At 37.2% G+C, this 21,589-nt stretch overlaps 1 protein-coding gene across 1 annotated transcript in view; it reads right to left on the minus strand.

Annotated features, from left to right (window-relative positions):
* Xpd (general transcription and DNA repair factor IIH helicase subunit Xpd) overlaps window positions 1-21,589 on the minus strand; it is a 152,060-nt gene that overhangs the window by 61,435 nt on the left and 69,036 nt on the right. The window contains exons 9-11 of the mRNA XM_067151069.2: window positions 18,327-18,515; window positions 14,399-14,570; window positions 1,456-1,734 (exon numbers count right to left, since the gene is read on the minus strand). Coding sequence (XP_067007170.2) covers window positions 1,456-1,734; window positions 14,399-14,570; window positions 18,327-18,515 — 640 coding nt within the window. The remainder of the gene's footprint in view (window positions 1-1,455; window positions 1,735-14,398; window positions 14,571-18,326; window positions 18,516-21,589) is intronic.

A 21,589-nucleotide genomic window follows, 5' to 3' on the forward strand; every position in this document is an offset into this window, starting at 1 on the left:
AATTTTATAGATAACACGAATACTTCGTGATGGATCGCTGTATTGTAGAGACATGTAGAACAGGTTTTGCTGGCAAATGTTCAACGGGATCTCGTCGATATTATGATGCCAATTTTAAGTTAATGGTTATTAAACATGTGGAAATAAGGAATAATTGTGCAGCCACAAGAAAATGTTTGGTGTTGGCGTGAAGACAAAGACAGTGTAAAACTGTGTACTATACAAAAAAGGCATTCAGTGGTCTGCAAAAAGGACGCTTTAAAGAAGTCAAACATGAAATTGTGAGGTATATGCGCGAAAAATGCAAGGTTGGAATGGTCATAAAACGAGATGTGATACAAATGTGGGCTTGCAAAGAGGAATTTCCAGTATCAGATACCTGTAATGAAAATGATTAGGAAGTAGGTAGGATTTACATGATACTTGTATGTGTTTATTTTTCTCAAATTAAATATGAAGTTTGTTATAAATACAATTATGATTTCACAAAGCATTTTTTAAGCCTGATTTAATTTTTTGAAGGCAAAAGATGGGGGTTGTCTTGCATTCAGGGTAGTCTTGGATTCGGAGAAAGACAGCATGTATCTGTATACATCCTTCCTATTGCCAGTGAATACATAACTGAGTAAAGTATATTATGATGGTTGTTATTTAGTCGTTTGTCTCTCCTAAAAGATTTGTAATTATGGATTTGGGCCTTTTTGTCTACTGACCTGTTCAAGTAACAAACAGTAGTAGTGTATAGGACTTAGGCCGATGACCTCGATGTTAGGCCCCTTTAAACGAGCATGATCATCATCATCATCAAGTGTATAGGACCAAACTTCCTGGCTTACTATCCATCTTTTCACTGTTCCAGTTACCTCCCTGTGTTCTGCCATGGAGGAGAGACTCACCTTGTATATATGAAACATAATAATATGGGATAAAAAGGAAACTAACTGAATATTACATAGGAATTACAAGGGAAAAAAAAAAAAGGAGTGAAATACAAGGAAAGAGACTACCACAGTGAATCAATAATTCCCTTAGATACTGAATTTGTACAATGCAGCCACAATCAGAGTTACTTGAATTTACAAGGTGATTATTAATTTATAACCCTTGTTTTTTTTTTTTTTTTTTTTTTTGCTAGGGGCTTTACGTCGCACCGACACAGATAGGTCTTATGGCGACGATGGGATAGGAAAGGCCTAGGAGTTGGAAGGAAGCGGCCGTGGCCTTAATTAAGGTACAGCCCCAGCATTTGCCTGGTGTGAAAATGGGAAACCACGGAAAACCATCTTCAGGGCTGCCGATAGTGGGATTCGAACCTACTATCTCCCGGATGCAAGCTCACAGCCGCGCGCCTCTACGCGCACGGCCAACTCGCCCGGTAACCCTTGGTTTACTCCTAACAGTTTTAACATTAGATTTGAGATGGTCTATTACATTCATCAACAGATAACAACTTACCTTGATGTAATTTAGCAAGGCTAGACTAGTTTCAGCAGCATCCTGTGTCTCAATAAACAACAGTTTATGACGCAACAGGTTGTCGACCACACCTTGGTCATACCAGCTGGCTACCACAGATTCCAAGTAGAGGTATGATGTAAAAAAGCACACGAGCCCATCAGGAACGATAGTGGCCATTTCCACCAGCAGCTGGCCATAGTTACGGACAACAGCAACATCTTCCCTTGTCTCATACCGAGAGGAGATAGCTACTTGGTCATTGCCTTTAGACACAATCTGAAATGAAAATAAAAAATCTGTCAGAAAGTAGAATACAAAAAACATAAAGACAAAGGAAGTGGACTTACCTGGCTACTTTCCTGATGTGTTTGTCTTCCACTTCCTTGTCATGAGATAGCACTCTTTCCTAACTCTCAGAGAACCAAGGAGTGATATTGTCGCTGTGCCTGCGAAAATAGCTATGTGATAATACTGTGGGAGAAATACTGACCTGCAACAGATATATCATCAAGAGCCAGAAGCTTCTAGCATTTTTCACACAATATTGAACCTTAAATGATAGAATCTCACTGGCCAAAGTTCTAAGCTGAAATATATCACATAGCAATTTCCGCAGGTACACTGATGATATATCGCTTAACAGTTCGTAGTTCAGTTATGTACAAGGAATAGCAGCCATAATTATTTACTTTAGGTTAGATTACAACACAGAGGTCACTGCGACCAATTAGATCTACTCTGCTTCCTCTACATTAGTTTCCCTGTATAACTCCACATTTAGTGATGAATGTTCTGAGGCTACTAGGGGAGGAATCCTACCCAGCCTGTTAGATGGAACCACAAATGATGATGACTACTAAGGGAGAAGATAGAGAATTCACTTAAGTCTGGCTAAGGCTTCTCACATAGTTTGCGTTTAGCAGTTTTGTATGCTTTATGACATCTAGCACAAGAGAGATCCACATTGATTCCAATCATATACAAGTGTCCTTTTAGTCTGTAATGACCAACGAGCAGATACGTTGTCCATTGAAAATTTCTTCTGCTCATATGAAGAAGTATATTAGCCCTATTATCATTTGACTCTTTTATATGAACTTTTGCATACAGCAGTTGATCTCCAGTAATTTGTATGGTTGTTCATCATCTATTCTTGGACCTTTGACTTAACTGGTCCATATGACAGTCCGAATAATACAGGCTCACACCCTGTGAATAAGCTCTGAGAGCCCTCCTTGGTCAACCTGTTAGCCCTCCAATTTCCCTGAATTCTCTTATGTCCCAAAGCCCACATCAGCTTAACTGAATTGTGCTTTGCCAGTTTCATGACTATATCTATACATTCAAGTACCTTTGAAGATTCCAAAGTCTTAAGAGATGCTTAACACTTGAGGAGTATCAAAATGTTCCTTTTATGATGGCTCTTCAGTAGCTTTATTCCCACATTCGCACCCTTTTACTGGCTTCTGATCCATAAGACTGGTCCTTTATTTAATTATTTTTTTTTTTTTTTAACAAGTTGCTTTACGTTGCACCAACACAGATAGGTATTATGACAACGATGGGACAGGAAAGGGCAGGAGTAGGAAGGAAGCAGCTGTATCCTTAATTACGGTACAGCCCCCAGCATTTGCCTGGCGTGAAAATGGGAAACCATGGAAAACTATCTTCAGGGCTGCCAACAGTGCGGTTCGAACCCACTATCTCCCGAATACTGGCCCCACTTAAGTGACTGCAGCTATAGAGCTTGGTTTTATTTAATTTCACAAAATCACTGTAGGTATGCTCATTTTAAAAATTCACCCCCTTTATGACTTCCCCTTAAATGGATTTTCAGAAAACAAATTATGTGTGATCCTTTACTTCTACCGGTGATTCCAAATACCAATTTTCACGTCTGTAACATCTTCAGTATTTGATATATAAGTATCATAATAAAAAGAATTCAACACTTTCTTCACTTCTTTTCACCCACCCCATTCCCTTAAGTGGATTTTCCAAAAACAAAAAATACTGTTTCTTTATTTTTAAAGAAGATTCAAAATACAAATTTTCATATCTGTAACATCTTCAATTACTGAGATATAAAGAATTCAACCCCCTTTTCAGTCCTATTTACAACACAATCAAGTGAGTTTTCAGAAAACAAAAAAATACATGTTTCTTTATTTTTAAAGGAGATTCCAAATACCAATTTTCACGTCTGTAACATGTTATGTTTTTGAGATAATGTACATACATACATACATTATCATTATAGACTGTTATGCCTTTCAGCTTTCAGTCTGCAAGCCACTGAGAATTTACTAAACGTCGCCACAATCGATTTGCAACTAGTGTTGTGGCCTCATTTAGTTCTATACCTCTTATCTTTAAATCGTTAGAAACAGAGTCTAACCATCATCGTCTTGGTCTCCCTCTACTTCTCTTACCCTCCATAACAGAGTCCATTATTCTCCTAGGTAACCTATCTTCCTCCATTCGCCTCACATGACCCCACCACCGAAGCCGGTTTATGCATACAGCTTCATCCATTGAGTTCATTCCTAAATTAGCCTTTATCTCCTCATTCCGAGTTCCCTCCTGCCATTGTTCCCACCTGTTTGTACCAGCAATCATTCTTGCTACTTTCATGTCTGTTACTTCTAACTTATGAATAAGATATCCTGAGTCCACCCAGCTTTCGCTCCCATAAAGCAAAGTTGGTCTGAAAACAGACCGATGTAAAGATAGTTTCGTCTGGGAGCTGACTTCCTTCTTACAGAATACTGCCCCCTTTGTCACTCCTGTTCACGATAACTAGATTTTTCAAAAACAAAAAAATATGTGTTTCATTATTTTTAAAGCAGATTCCAAATACCAATTTTCATCACTGTAACATCTTCAGTTTTTGAGATATAAGTATCCACTTAAAAGGTATTCAACCCCTTTTTAACACCCCCCCCTTCCCCTTAACAGGAATTTCCGAAAACAAAAAAATACGTGTTTCTTAATTTTTAAGGGAGATTCCAAATACCGATGTTCATGTCTTTAAACTGTTCAGTTTTCAAGGTATAGATACACTCACTTTAAAAATTCACCCCCCTTTTCATCCCCTTACCGAAGGAATGTCCAAAAATCCTACCTTAGTGAGCACCAACATTGTAATATGAATGTATCCTCAAAATTTCATTTATTTATGTCCAGTAGTTTTGGCTCGGCGATGATGAATCAGTCAGCCAGTCAGTGAGTCAGGACAAGTTATTTTATATATATATATATATATATATATATATAGATAGATAGATAAATAAATAAATAAGAGTTTTCTGTGTGTGTGTACATTGCAAAAAAAAAAAAAAGATATTTCTGTATCGATCATGTCCGCAGTAACAAGGAAATGCACTTTTCAATTTTCCATCATCTTTGTCTATTTGTATGTATGTATGTACGCGCATCATGAGAAAATGGCTGCAGAGATTTTTAATGAAAATTGGTGAATAAGGCACTATAGTCAAGGCTATATATAATTTTATTCATGCTAAGTGAGATGGTAGTTTAGGGGAAGGCATAAAATTCAATTTTCTAAAATTTATATATATATGAGTGGTCCTATTGATAAATAACTAATGTTCAACTTCCTATCATTTATGTCTTATACATTTGTAATAATAATGTTATTTGTTTTACGTCCCACTAACTACTTTTTAAGGTCTTCGGAGACGCCCTTATACATTTTTACCATACTGGCTATGATAACAGAGAAGTTCATGAATTTTGTATTTCTGTATGTTCTGTACTAATGGTTCTATATTTAGCTCTTCTCTAATTTTAATATTTTGAATTCTACCTCTTCTTGTCTTTTTAACCGATGTTCTTAAAAATTTCATTTCTACTGCTTGGATCTTACTATCTAGTCCGTATGTTACAATTGGTATGAAATATTGTTTATATAATGTTAATTTTGTTCTCTTGGGTACTTTGTCATCCCATAAAAGCTCTCTGACTTAATGATAAAATCATAGGTTATGATTTTCATTTCCGTGTTGACGTACAACTACAGTAAAACCTCGTTAATTCGAAGTCGTTGGAACTCAAAACTCGGACTTCGAATTACATGATTTCGAATTAACCGCCAATTTGCAATTCAGAAGTACCAACCCTTGCCACGTTACAAAATATTCTAAGGCCTGTTATTGCATGCAGTTAACCTTGATTCACAGTTTATACCTTTCAAATGCCATGAAAAAAAAAAACTATTTTCAAAATGTATCCACGAAGGTGCATTTACAGTATTCAAATAATGCACTTGCATATCTCACTGGCAAACATAACCTCACCAACGAAAGAAAGAAAGAAAGAAAGAAAGAAAGAAAGAATAAAAAAGCACGATTCAAAGACGAGGAGAAATCTACGCAGGCTCCCATGTGCTAGTACTTTATTCATTTGATTACTATACTGTAAGCATTTTAGATGCCTTGTATTTACACAGAAAGTACCCGATGCCCTTAAAATCGAACTTTCCTATGACTCTATCCATGTATGATTTCCCGCCATGGCACTTCTCTCGTACTTCAGAAATGTAAACACTTGCCACGTCACAAAGTATTCTAAGACCCATTAATACATGCAATCACCTTGATTCACAGTTTAAACCTTTCAAATGCCGTGGAAAAAAACTATTTCCGAAATGTATCCAACAAGGTGCATTTACAATGTTCAAACAATGCACTTGGATAAATCACTGACAAACATAACCTCACGCAACGAAAGGAAAAAAATCATACAATTCAAAGACAAGGATAAATTATGTTGGTTTCCCTGTGCAAATGCATTTTTTAAAATTTCTGTGTTGTTTGCATTTTTAGATGCGTTGTACTGGCATGGAAAGTGCCCGACGCCCTTAAAACATTGTGGCTTATTGAACTTTCCTACGACAAGGGGATAAAATTTCTCGCTTCCATGTGCATTGCAACGCACTACAATGACCCCTATCCCCCACCCATGTACGATTCCCCGGCTGACATTTTGTCCTTTAAAACCATCAGACCATTTGGGCTCGCATTAAAATAAAGCAATGCAGTTTCATCGGCAATGACAATATTGTTCGGTGTCTAGGAATTTATTATAAGAGCCATGGTTTTCGTCAACTGTCGGCATCGCCAGTGTTCGCGGATTCTGTTTTTCCGCACACTGCCTGTTGCGTGATATTACGGTGTTCTTTAAAAGGTTGAATGCAAAAGAACTCCAATTTCATTCAACTTAGCAATCATGAAGCGCACTGTAGACCTACCGAAGTGAGTGTAGGTGCAGAAAGCTACCCCCTCCACGTTCCGGAACATGCGTTCTATTATGACGCGGATAAATTTCGAGTTGAAATTACTCTGTAACATACTATTGTTTTGAAATGTAATGGCAGTTGAATTAAAAGTCTGAATTTCGGTAACGGGGCCGACATTGTACTTCAAATTACGAATTATCCGTATTTCGAATTAAACAATTTAAATAACATGCAAAACTGCATCTCATGTTTCCGGGAACGAGAGTTTCTTCGAATTACGTGGGATTTTGAATTAACCGATTTCGAATTATCGAGGTTCTACTGTAATATGATAGAGTTTGAGGGATGTTACACCATTCAACACATTGTAAAATATATATATTGTTGATATTCAACAAGAACTGATGATGATTCCAAAGGAGTCGAAACCAGTCTTCGCCCAATAAATGTAATATATTTTACAATGTGTTGAATGGTGGAACATCCCTCAAACTCTATCATATTAATGATAAAATGTTGTACATTTACTTAGTCTGTTATTAATTTCAGGGTTGATTTCATTACTTCCATTAATAATGCTACCCAGATATGTAAACTGCTCTACATTCTCAGTCTATGTTCACCTGGCTTCTCTCCTTTTCTCTTTTCCACAGTGCATGACTACAGTTTTCTTTTTACTAATTACCATTCCAAACTCCTTCAGATTTTCATTCCAAATGTACAGTCTCCTTTTTACTTCCTTTTCTCCCTTTCCCCAGATCACCACATCATCTGCATATACCAAAAGCATTCACTTCATCACTACTGATACTTTGTTTTACAAGTTTTATGATTTCATGCATCAATATAATAAACAATAATGGCGACAGTGCAGTTCCTTGCTTGAGACCTTCTTTTGTATAAAATGTTTCAGGGTCACCACTCCCCACTTGTACACTGCTTTTAACTCTCATGATACAACATTTTTATCTTGTTAATTAATGATTTTGGTACATTCCTTTCCAGTAGGCATTCCCATACAGGTTTTCTCTTAACTGTATCATAAGCGTTTTCCAAATCCAAAAATATGAAGATAATTTCCTTATTCCTTTCCAGATGTTTTTCGATTATCATTGGCACTGTAAATATCAAGGCTATTGTTGATCTATTCGGTCTAAATCCATATTGTTCTTCCTCTAAACTGTGTTTCTATTATATCCCTCAGTCTTTTGTCTATGACTTTCTCCATTATTTTTAGCCCATGTGATAATCGGGTTATAACTCTATAATTTTCACATTTCATCCTATTTCCTTTTTTGAACAATGGTGCAATGCTTCCTTGTTGCCAATCTTCAGCTATACTTTCATTTTCCATATGGCATTGAGGGCTTGGTATAGCCACTGTAGTCTAATGCTTCCTGCTGCCTTAATCATATCAGCATTGAATTCTTTTCCACTTGCTTTAACTTTGGTCATTGCTTTCACTGCTTTTTCAAGTTCCAACCATGTTGTCAGGTTCTCTTCTTTTTCTCCATCTAGTATTTCCATTTTCTTATCTCCTTCTCCCTCCAAGCAGTCATCCTCATTATAAAGTTTTTTCAAAATATTTTGCCATCACCTTCTGAAGCACTACAGTCTAGGCTATAAATTACTTTATTCACACTGGATGAAATGGTAGTTTAGGGAAAGGCACCTACAATTTAATTTTTAAATACCAATGTTATTATACAATTTAATAAAATCTTGAATACTGAATTTTCATGACTGCATTGTAGTTGGAATCGACTTTAAACTTGTATGCACTCTACAGTGTGATGGCAGTAGTGCCAGACCTGTAGCTTAGATGCTTTCCAAGAGAACAAAGATGACCTAGACCACTCAATTGGTAGAGCAACCGACGTGAAATCGGGGGGTTGTGGGTTCAGATCCCACTGGAGTCTGGTTGGCCATTTTTGTTCTGTACTTCACATCTCTTCAAGAAGTACTAAATGTACGTAACACGACCTAATAGGTTGAAAGTCGATTTTGATAATAAAATCCTATTCACAACATGTACATGACTTCATCTAGAATTCTGCTTTAAAAAAATGTCATATAATGTAGAATTCTGTAGTGAAGCACGAGTGCACCAGCTAATTACCTCTAAATTTTGAGCTATGAATAAGATTTTCTTTTTCAGTGTTCCATAGAATTACTGTCTTAAAATGTGTGACTAGTCATGTTCTTTCTTCATTTGCTGCATAAAATGAAAGTACTTTTCATGACAATTTGGTAAAATTTTCAAGAAGGTTTAATTATTGCAAAAAGTTGTGCTTCTGTCTCTCCACCATCTTAGCACAAATGCAGGCTCAGAGGAAGGCACTAAGAAGATTAACCTTTTGAAGTATGCGCTCAACATATGCCGTGCAATGATGATGGCTACATCCGAGTACGTAGTTGATCAGTATACAACCTCTGGGGAGTAAGCATTTTTTTTTTTTTTTTTTTACAATAAATTTATTTATTACAACTTTAAGAGACATGAAAATACATTGTAGATTGAGAAAACACTGTCATTTTGAAACTTTTTTAATGTATGATACTGTTCAAAGCAAGGATGTGTGCAGAGAGCAACTTCACAAGTAGATTATTCATAGCTCGTTTCTTTCCCCTTCTGTCCTGATCGGGTAGTGTGTTTGCACACATAGCATTGCCTTTCATTCACTATGTGGGAGTGGCCTCATAAAATGACGACCTTCAAGGCATAACAGATCTTATGTTCCACCTCCAATCAGGCATGCATCCCTTCCGTTGTATTTTGCAGTACAGTGTTTCTCAAGCAGTTGTCACAATTATATTTACAAAAACCAAAAATATTTACAGCTGCGAAGAGCACAAACAACTATCCACAAAGGTGGCAATCGTAACACTGCTGTAACCTGTAGGCTAACGGCGCACCAAACTCTTACATTGCACGTAGTATACGCATTTCTGCCAGAGACCTCCACCATACAGAACTAGGATTTGTACAGCGACACCATTTGAATAACTGAAAAAGTTCTAAAAAAGCCGCCAGATGTCATATAATGTCAGTAAGCAATTAAGTTCTTAGTACTAGCCTAAAACGACAAATGCCGTGCTCCCTCATGTGGGACCAAACGGCAAATGCTGTACACACTCTATTGACTCTCATTAGGTGCACTCGTCAACAAGTTAAGGGGAAAAAAATATACCATCTTATATTCAATTTTCAATAGGAAATACAAAGTCGAAAGCTGATATGGTCAGAGAATTCTACAAGTAATACAGTAGAACCTCTATAATTCGAAATCGGTTAATTCAAAATCTTGCCTAATTTGAAGAAGCTCTCATACCTGGAAACATGAGGTATGGTTTTGCGTGTTATTTAAATTGTTTAATTCAAAATACAGATAATTCAAAATTCGGTCCCATTACCAAAATTCAGACTTTTAATTCAAAATTTCTCCGCGTCATGAGGAACATGTCTTCCGGAACGTGCAGGAATACCTTTCTGCACATTCACTCACATAGTGTGTCTACACTGTACTTCATATGTGCTAAGTTCCACTGAAATCGTAATTCTTTTATACTCAGCGTTTTAAGAAACATCACAGTATTGCATAACAGGCAGTGTGTGGAGAAACAATCTGCGATCACTGGCAATGCTGACAGTTGGTGAAAAAGCGCAGTTCATATAATCAATTTGTAAGTACCAAACAATATTTTCAGTGCCGATGAAACTGCATTTTAAAATTTTTTTTTAAGCCGAGCCCAAACGAACTTACGGTTTTAAAGGAGAGAAGTGCCAGCCAGGAAATCGTACAAGGGTAGGGGTCACTGTGTTGTATTGCAATGCACACGGAAGCGAGCGACTTCCTTCCCTCGTCATATGAAAGTTCGATAAGCCACGATGTTTTAAGGGTGTCGGGCACTTTCCGTGCAAGTACAAGGCTTCTAAATATGCAAACAGTACAGTAATCCAACAGATAAATCATGTGCACAGGAGAGCCAGAATAATTTGTCTTCAACTTTGAATTTTTTCTTTCGTTGTGTGAGGTTATGTTTGCCAGTGTTTTATTCAAGTGCATTACTGAATAATGTAAATGCACCTCGTTGGATACATTTTGTAAATAGTTTTTCTATAGCATTTAAAAAGTTTAAACTGAGAATCAAGGTAATTGCATGCATTAATGGGTCTTAGAATATTTTGTGACGCGTCAAGAATTAGCATTTTGAATTACGAGACAAGGCGACCGTGGACAAGTGCCATGGCGGGAAATCGTACAAGTCACTGTACTGTGTTGTACTGTAATGCAGACGGAAGAGAGAGATTTTCACCCCTCGTCATAGGAAAGTTTGATAAGCCACGATGTTTGAAGGGCATTGGGTACTTTCCTTGCAAGTACAAGGCATTTAAAATGCATACAGCATAGTAATTCAGGGAATAAAGCACTTGCACAGGGGAGTCAGTATAGATTTTTCCTCGTCTTTGATTCAATTTTCTTTTTCTTTTTTTAAATTTCATTGTGTGAGATTATGTTTATCGATGAGTTATCTAAATGCATTATATCAATACTGTAAATGTACCCTGATGGATGGACACATTGTGGAAAAAGGTTTTCTTTTTCATGCCATTTGAAAGGTTAAAACTATGAATCAAGGTTAACTGGAGCAGCAACGGGTCTTAAAATACAAAGGGCATTAAAAAGTTTTGCAATACGTAAAAATGGTTGGCGGTACACCTCTGTTATGGTGAGGGATGAAAAGACGGGTGAAAACCGGTCTAGAAGACAGCAAGGCGCGGCCTTCACACCAGTTGTTACCAAGCAGTGGGACTGAAAGAAAGTTAAGATGTCAGTGTGGTCTAAAGGTGAATATCACGCAATTATCTGCTACAATTTTCCTTGTGGATTAACTGTTGACCAGTGTCTGGAGGAAATGACTCCTGTGCTGGAGAAAGACTGTCCACATTGGACAACAATTTTCCGCTGGTACAAAGAGTTCCAGAGGGGAAATTTTGGGGTTGAAGACGAGCCTCGTTCTGGGCGACCGTCTGAATCAGTGACTGAGGAAAACATTGAAGCTGTGAGGAAAATGTTGCAGCAAGAGAGGCGGTTGACATATCAGCAGGTAGAAGAGACCTTCCACATCCCTGCACCAGCTATTCATTCAATTCTACATGACTATTTCCATGTTAGAAAGGTTCGTTCCTTTTGGGTGCCCCATTCACTTTCAGAGGAACAAAGGGCACACTGAGTGAAATGGTACCAAAAAATGTTAAAACAGTTCGAAAATGGGACTTCGCGTAACGGCAATACCGTTACAGGTGAGGAAACTTGGATTTATTTTTACGATATCCAAACAAAATCCCAGTGCAAGGTGTGGCTGTTTGAAGATGAGGGTACTCCTGTGACTGTGCGAAAGTAAAGGTCGGTGAAGAGAAGGATGATTGCAGTATTCTTCACTAAACGGGGCATCCTGACTCGGGTTGTGCTAGAAACACCAAAGACAGTTACTGCGAAGTGGTACAGTGAGACTTGTCTGCCTCAGTTCATCTAGGCTCTCAGGCAGCTCCGTCGAAGCTCGCGGCTCAACACTTGGCTCTTGCATCATGACAGTGCTCCAGCACATCGTACTAATCTAACAATGGATTTTCTTGACAGATCAGGGTTGACTCTGCTTGATCACCCTCCATGCAGTCCTGACCTTGCCCCATGTGACTTCGCACTCTTCCCAGAAGTGAAGATGAAGCTGAAAGGGCGGCGTTTTGCATCTGATGACGGGCTTCTGGCAGCAGGGGATCAAGAGTGTGAAAATGTAACCGAAGAAAGGTGGCAGAACTGGTTCAATGACTGGTTTCGATGTATGGAGAAATGTATTGAGTGTGGTGGAAATTATTTTGAAAAAGGCTTAAGCATTCACACACATTGCAAAATTTTCCTAGTGCCCTTTTATTTTGTGACGCCAAAAGTGTGGCATTTCTGAATTACAATTTAGCGGTTAATTCAAAATCACGTAATTCGAAGTCCGATTTTTGCGTCGCAGCGACTTTGAATTAATGAGGTTTTACTGTACCACTTCTCTCCCCTTGAGCATTTCTACATTGTAACTTCTTATTTTATAAACACTATTATAATACTTTTGTAGAAGAGTAAGGTTAATTTAATATCTGAAGCTTTCTCTTTTTAGTTTTGACTCGGTGAGTATGTTCTTCAGTCTGTCAAAACTAATTTTGAATAAATAAATTGAAGATATTCTATGCTAACGTGAAGAGCTGTGAGGACTTCATTAACACACTAACGATGGGCCCCGAACGGAGGCTGCTATCCCATATAGACCGGATAGTTCAAGCTTCCAAGAAAGAAACTACACTGCTGCACTCAAACTACTGTAACTCGAAAATTATTCAAGATATCAACGTCAAACTTGGAATACGTACTCACTACGTTGCTTAGTAGTCTGTACACTGTGATACCTTTCAAAGCAATACTGTTTGTGGCTCCATTGAATAGTCTCTCTAAGCACTGTGTTGTATGAATGCCCTGTTTGTGCCTTTTGAGTACTAATTGTATTCAAGTATACAAGGATTTTTCTTTACAGTTACTCCCCGTTTAGTGTTAGGTGTTAATCATTAGAAATATCCAATTCACTGTCACTTGGTACCTATTATAACCAGTCTGTACATAACTGAACACAATTATTAGAAATATCCAATTCACTGTCACTTGGTACCTATTATAACCAGTCTGTACATAACTGAACACAATTATTGGTAGACGTCGGCAACTGAATATGCCGCACCATTTTGAGATCCACACCAGAGCTTCAGGGAATAGCTCTACATATCCAACATTATATTGTTAAATACATGAAGGTTTAAAGAAAAAAAGATACAGCGATAATTTATATTCCAGTACTACTGCATTTTGAACTCCTAACCTTGCCAACAAGTTCGTCAGTAATCAAGGAAATACGAGGTGCATAAATGTGAGAATTCTCGTAGCCTGGCATCTACTGTCGGCTGTCAACTATTGTCAGCTGAGAAACTACGAGAATTCTCAGGGTTGATCACCCATGTGGTACATCAGACAATGAATCTGCATATAAATGTTGAAATACTTTGCCGTCACATAGAGCACGTTGTCATGGGCGCACCATCTTGTACAATGACACTCGGGGTGTAAGAACACCCGTGTATATACGGAATTTCCATGGGTACAAAGACCGTACAATTAAAAAATTACATCGACACTAAAATTTACAATCCCTCTACTCCATGACATGATTGAAAGTAGTTAAAATTATAGTCAAGCTAGCACAACAAACTACAAATGATGCCCGTGCATAATAATAGAGATCTCCGGGGCTGGTTGTCAATGTGTTAAGATAAATTTTAAAAATTCACATTTTTAAGGATTTAATTTGAAACAAACATAAATATTCCTACATTTCTAAACATATTTGAGTGTGATTTGATACGATCAGATGTTCTTTCAAGAACGAAACATGTAATTCTATTTTAATTAAGTTGTTTCTTTTTTAATTCTGTTACCACATGTTTTCTATTTCACATAGTTTATGAATTTATTTATTCAAAAGTAGTTTTGGCAGACTGCAAAACCTAACAGTTATAAATTAATGAAGGGTAAGGTGACCTGACTTTTTGAGGAATTCCTTGGGAGAAATCTTGTAAAGACTTACCATTGGCAACAAGCATGGTCTTGCCAACGTCATGGTGAAAGAGGACATGATCACAGGATGAAAATCCAAGATCTTTGGATACATATCCAGAGGCGAGAGAGTACCAGAGGTGATTACAACTGTCTGGAAGCGATCAAACACTGGTTTGATGGCGATTGAAGAATCCAAGCAGCTAAAAAAAAAAAAGATGTAATACTCTATTATAATATAATATATAACAGAAGAAAGCGATTAGTTAAAAGTCAAAAAATTCCTTTTTTTTTTTTTTTTTTCAGTTCAAAGTCATTTTAAACATTCTCAGAGTTAAGTAAAATGTTAACTTGTACATATTGTAGTAAAGAAGACTACATCTTCATTCAATTAGACACACCTTTGAGAGAGAGAGAGAGAGAGAGAGAGGAGGGGATTATTGTTTTAAGGGGCCTAACATCTAGGTCATCAGGCTAAAAAGAGAGATTCTACTGTAAACTACTTGTTTTTAAAATGAAATGACATCAGATCTAAACTACTGGGCAGAATTTCTTAAATTCATGTGAAGCAAACTGATTTCCAACTCGGGTAAGATCCGTTGCCACAGTTGCGTGATAACGGAAATAGGGCTTAAATTCTTGAACTTCATAGGATAAACGGCACCTTCGGGTAGAAAGCCGAACGCTTCAGGAATGTTCAGTTTTGCTTGCCCGTTGGCAGCAAGACTGCTGAATAACACAGTGAGTCTATTTGTGCTTGTATTTCACATTCTATTCAAAACTTCAAAATTTATTTTGTATTGAGTGGCACAGTGAAGTGTAGCGAATATTTGTCGCGTGATACGGTAGCCGGTATCTGGATTAGGAACGTACAAACATGGCTACCGCATCACAAAGTTTCGCTAGGCCTATTACCGCCTACTACGAGTATGATCACATTTTCCCTAGTCCTGAAAATTTCATTTGTCATCCCTTGTGAAGGAAATGTGATTTACAACTTGGGTAAGAGCCGTCGCCACAGTTGTGTGATTACGGAAAAAGTGAGACTATTTATGCTTGCATTTTGCATTCCATTCCAGAAATTTATTTTGTGTTGAGTGGTGCAGTGAAGTTTCGTCGCATGATACGGTAGCCTATATCTGGATTAGGAACATAATTGTGTGAAATTGACTAGTGTGGCGCATATTTGTCTTGTGATAGCCTACTTATGGATATGGAAAAGTCATGAAATTCCTTACTAATGAAGACAAAACTAAAATTCAGTAAGTGAAGAGGTCACGAATGTTGAACCTTCGGGTTTCGACTTGGTCGAAGTTTTTCAAAATGGCAGTCAGTGTCATTCGTCCTGATTCCTACTGGTCACACAAGGTTGAGTGTAACCTGCAATTCATTGTCTTAGAGAGTGACCAGAAAATAATGTTCAACAACCCACTGTTCCGAAATAAAAGGCCCTATTAACATTTGTTTTAGAAGGAGTGTGATCTGGAATAATACTTGGATATTTTTATTGGCCCCCGTGCATATGTTTCCATATTTGTTGTTTGGTGTTTTTCACACCTTTCAATGCATTTGTTATTTTATATGCTCCAGCAGAGAAGGTTTTCATATTTCTTCTCTTGTGTTTTTCACCCTTTTAATACTTCCTCTCATCTTTAGAAATGGTAGATGTAGTTTTCACTGTACACGCGGATACACGGTGTAAAATGCCCTCATGTCGGAAAGAACCGTATCTAGTGTTTCCATATCCCTGTTGGATAGTTTTTATTTGTATATTCCGTAGTAAGTGAATCTTTTATGTCCTCTGCGGAAACATCTTGATGAGGTTTTACTGTACTTGAAAATAACCTAGTTTATAGTTTAAAATGAAATATTGAGTCTTTCTTTCGTGCTCAATTAGACAATTACTCACCAACCACAGGATCAATTAAGCTGGAGTTTAATATGGATATATCTCAGTTCAAATACAAGTCTAATCTGATTTCACAATAGTTAACCTTTTCAAAATCGTTGCCATTAATATGTAGGTATTTACTGAACTTGCACACATTTTAATTGTTAAAAATTAAAATAATGACCAGCATGCGTACTTAAAATTCAGCTTTCTACCAAAAATAGTCATGAATTTTCTTTGAAACTCTACTGGCCCATGTTCTAGAGATGGCAATGAATAGTAAATTGAGGTTGGTACGGCTGTGCCTCAAACAAAGGATCCTGTTATACTATAGCGATGTACGACCTTGGTGTGTATTACACCAGTAGCATGTTAGAAGTGAACCATGAACCATTAACCCACGGGCCTCAACTGCCGGCTCTCAGCCGTGCCAGTAAAACAGGTTCGTTTACCAATACACGTCTCCCAGCTCTGAGCTGTTTGGGACATCGAAGCAGTTCCTTCTCGTATTTATGTTTCATCTCAAAAGATGGTGTGATGTGTTATATAGCATACTGAAGCTACGGATCTAACCTGTCAATCGGTGTAAAGGTTACTAGATTTTGCTTAACATGAGTATCACAGATGGCTCGAATCATTTCAAGAATGCATACATCAGAGGAGGTTATGTCATCATTACATTTGTTCTAACTTTCTCACTACTATTAATAGATAGCATTACATGGTATATACTGTCCTGTTATATCTAAAGTATATGGAATTTTTGGAGTCTAATGGAATGCTAGTTTTATAGCAGGAATCTTCATTTGATACGCCTCATGCCAAGTCATAAGTCTGTTTCTTACAGTCATGAGCAGTATCAAAAAAAAAAAAGAGGAAATGGAAGTTCACTAACGAATGCGCAAATTAAAAATGTATTGGAGAATAGTGAATGCAATTCTTCCGGACAAGAAATTCCTGAAAGTGATTATAGTAGCGGTTCAGAAGAACCTGAAGTTCGAGTTTGAATTCCAGTTCGGTGTCAACGTCAGATGAGAGTAAGATTTCACAGCATATTCAGAGTGAAAAGCTTTTAGATGGTGATGGGTTCAGTATGGCAACAAGTTCTTGTAATTGCTCGATCATAGCTTAAGATAAGCTTAGGGTTATTGAAGATGCAGAGATCAGAAACCATACTGCGTGAAGAAAGTACGTCAGAGAAAGTTGTATTTAATACTGGCCAAAAACAAATAGTTGAAAGGCATTTTGCACAACACATAAGCTTATACCAAACAGCACACTTATTTTGACAATATAGGAAAAACTAGCAGATTACAAATATCAGGGAAAGGTAAACAAACCGCCTGACAATTCTACACAACAGCATGTGAAGATTATGGTGAGTTTTCTTTTACAACAAATTTATATTTTACTGTATTCAGTTCTGTAGTATATCATTATGTAGGATTAGTTTCTTGTTAATAAATAAAAAAATTAAAGGCAATTTTTAAAATTTCTCTTCTAAAATTAGGGTGAGCAAATTATGTGTGTATGTATGATAAAATGTTTATTGAATCTGTGCATGTTTCATCAGCTAAGAAACAAAATATTGGGCAAATGGTTTATCCTGTCACAAAATAAAGCATGCGCCCTTAATATTCAGTTTTCAAAATAAAAAATGTCATATGTATTTTCTTTATATCTCTAATGGTTTTCCAGGAAATCACGCTTTTACAAGTCTGCTGCAACTGTACAAAATGAACCTCTCAACCATCGGGACAGCAGCTAGTTTATTTAAAGAAACATAGCAGAGGATTATAATGGAGTATTTACTCTTAACATGTCCATGTCCACAAGCTACCCACCAAAATCCCATCTTGAGGTGCACGGATCAAATTTCTAATTACAGGTGGAAGGCTACAAGACATCTGTTTGTGCTTGAAAAATACTTTGAGTAAAGCTGGACTCTTACTTTAGGTTCCTAAAATTGACATAAAAATTAAACTCATTCTTTAGGATGGTTTTTAGTAGTCACAATTCCTGGCTACAAGTCGAAATATGGATAGTTGTTGACAACTTAAATACTCACGTGAAGTGTAATATAGGATTAGATACTGTAGGTGTCTTGTCATCAAAGGGTTCAACAATTATACTGAAACCCTTGGTGTAAGTTGACACAAGAGTTGCGAAGTGAGTAATCAGAATCAGTGGTGAGAAGTCTGTCATGTCCGCAATCTCCAGTGTCCTCAGCAGGGAGCTCATTCGCTCGTGGCAGAACCTGGAAGATAACAAAACAAATTAAATACACAATCTACTGGAAACAGATAGAGTCAACTCCTGCTTATTCAGCTTAATGAAGGAGATGTGTACAACTGAACTTGAAATACACTGCCGGTCAAACAAAGCAGAACTTATGTTTACAAATAATGTATATTTTATGAAGTCAAAATTAACTTATAAAATAAATCTTTTTCCCCCTTCCACCACTTTTCCTACACCTCAGTAGGGTTACGGGTGACAACTGAGTTGCTCAAGCGGTCTTGGCTCTGTTTTATCATTGTTAGAAAATATCTTACTGTGTTAGCTAATGACAGTGTCTTTGTTGAGAAACTTAACTGAATATAGACTTTATTTACTTTCACTAATAAAGAACTCAAATCTATAGCAGCTTAGCATATTTTGTGATGAGAACAGGATTTATAATACAGTGCGATAAATGTGTTAAAATCTAATTACAATCGTGGAACATGACTTATAAGGAGGGGGAAAAAAAAAATGGAAAAGAAAGGATAAACACAAGTACCTTCAAGATGTGGCTAACAGTAAATTTCATGAAATTATCAACACTTCCCAAAATAATTCCACTGATGTCATGTATAAATACGATATAAATTCAAGTAATACATAATAATTTTAGAGGATGCAATATGTGTATTTAATATCTTCCCATTTCGGTAATGATGTACAGCAGGAGTCGGCAAACATTTTTAATAAAGGACCAAATATTAAATATTTTACATTTTGCAGGCTGGACAAAATTGAGATTTTTTTGGGTAGGTCTACTGAAAACAACAAGAAAAGAAGTTTACACAAATTTACTGATACAAATTTAGTGTAATACAAATTAGGATTGGGCAGACCGGAGCAGTCAGTTGTTGCAGAACATTAGGGGCTTGAGGTGGTGTGTTTCAGTACAGGGAGCTGGCACACGGCCCTGTAACTGCGCAGTAGAGAGAACTTCATACATGAAATGCTCCGCGTCAGCAGGAAAGTGCTGCTGTACTGGACGTGCTGTGTGTAGTTACGGCTAGCATAGCTGCACGGAACATGAAGAAACACTCAGAACACTGAAATTCGTGCCCAATAATCACGTTTAAAGGCTGCGTTTAGGTAAGATTTTCTGATCAATATGAAATACACATAACACGGTTACAATGGCAGTACATGTGTTTAAAAGTAACTAATCCAAGGATATTTTCACCAGTTGAATGTATCGGCCTGTATTGTGAGTAATTAGGGCCAGGATAAAACTTCACGGCATGTGATAAAGCAGTCGGAACTCTGAAATACGCTCCCAAGAATTCATGTCTAAATGTTGTTTTTAGGATAAGAATGTTTGCATTCATCTTGAAATACACCTGTCACAATTACACTGGCAGAAGGTGTGTTTACAAATGTCACAATGTTACTTTTACCAATTAAAAATATACTCACACAGTTGAAAAAACATTCGTTAATACTCTTATTTTTGAGTACAAAATATACAAGCGGATCACGAAAATAAAAATTAACCCATACAAGCAAAATACGAAGATAAACATTAAACACTATATACAAGCAGAACAGAAGATGAAAAGTAAAACTATACAAGCAGAACATAAAAATAAAAATTGTGGGATGTTTAAAGTTTGAAATGTCTTGTCATTATGCTGGTTGAAGATCCCTTTGCAGACAAAACAGAATAACATAAATTGCAGTTCACTCTGTCCAGTTTTATTCTAGTAAGAAAAGTCCTAAACAGGACTCCGATGCAACATTATGCTATTTGCTTTACGTCGCACCGACACAGATAGGTCTTATGGCGACGATGCGATAGGAAAGGCCTAGGAGTGGGAAGGAAGTGGCCGTGGCCTTAATTAAGGTACAGCCCCAGCATTTGCCTGGTGTGAAAATGGGAAACCACGGAAAACCATCTTCAGGGCTGCCGACAGTGGGTTTCGAACCCACTATCTCCTGGATGCAAGCTCACAGCTGCACGACCCTAACTGCAAGGCCAACTCGCCCGGTGCGACAGTTTGCAAAGTTTACAGTCTTTCGTACGGTTATATTACTAGGCTTCAATGAAAACACTCTTACAAAACACATTACGTTATTCGCATGTACCGAAGGCCAGTTGCCAGTGCAACGGAATTCACAGAACAAAGATGCAACAGAACACGGAACACTCCAGCACGTGGCGGCACACAGCCGGCATCGACAGTCAGCTAGTATTACATAAAATTAGCTTCATGGTCCGTATCGCACTTCAATAGATTCACAACTAAGTATTTATTTATTTTCTACCTAGTCGATACAATGATTGCCTAAAGGCAATTTAATGGTTAAAAGTGGTACATGTTTCGTATATTATCAACATCTTCAGCCACATAATACTGTTTAGATGAAAAATACATTACTCTGTCAATTCATGTATACATTACTCTGTCAATTTATGTATTTTTCATCTAAATAGTGTTATGTGGCTGAAGATGTTGATAATATATGAAACATGTACCACTTTTAACCATTAAATTGCCTTAGGCAATCATTGTATCGACTAGGTAGAAAATAAATAAATACTTAGTTGTGAGTCAGCTAGTAGGCAAAGGGCAGAGCATAGTGGCGCATCTGATGGGACAGCGAGTCACTATCTCGGTCTCGCTTGAGAATGTTTCAGAACAATTGACACTCGGTGTTCCGGAACAGCGGAACATAACTGTGCTCCGGCACAGTGTGCCGAAACAGGGACATACTGCCCAACCCTAATACAAATACTGAGTAGACTACAATAACGGTTTGAAACACAGCTTTACTAATGAGATGAATAAAACTGCTTTTTCTAAGATAACATTTCACCCAATTGAAGATCAAAGTTAGTACTCCTTACCACCAAAATTGATAGCAAATGTTCATCTGTTAATGTTGACCTGTATTGAGATTTTACATACGTCATATTTTCACACAGGTAGGTATTACCCCCAATCAAATCTTATTTCACAATTTTCATCACTTGGCAGATGCTTCTATCAGATTCTTCTCTTGGAATTTGCCTTTTAACATGTTATCACACTGCAGATTAATCACTTCCAACTG

This window comes from Anabrus simplex, chromosome 7 (genome assembly GCF_040414725.1).
Source record: "Anabrus simplex isolate iqAnaSimp1 chromosome 7, ASM4041472v1, whole genome shotgun sequence".
Lineage (NCBI taxonomy): Eukaryota > Metazoa > Arthropoda > Insecta > Orthoptera > Tettigoniidae > Anabrus > Anabrus simplex.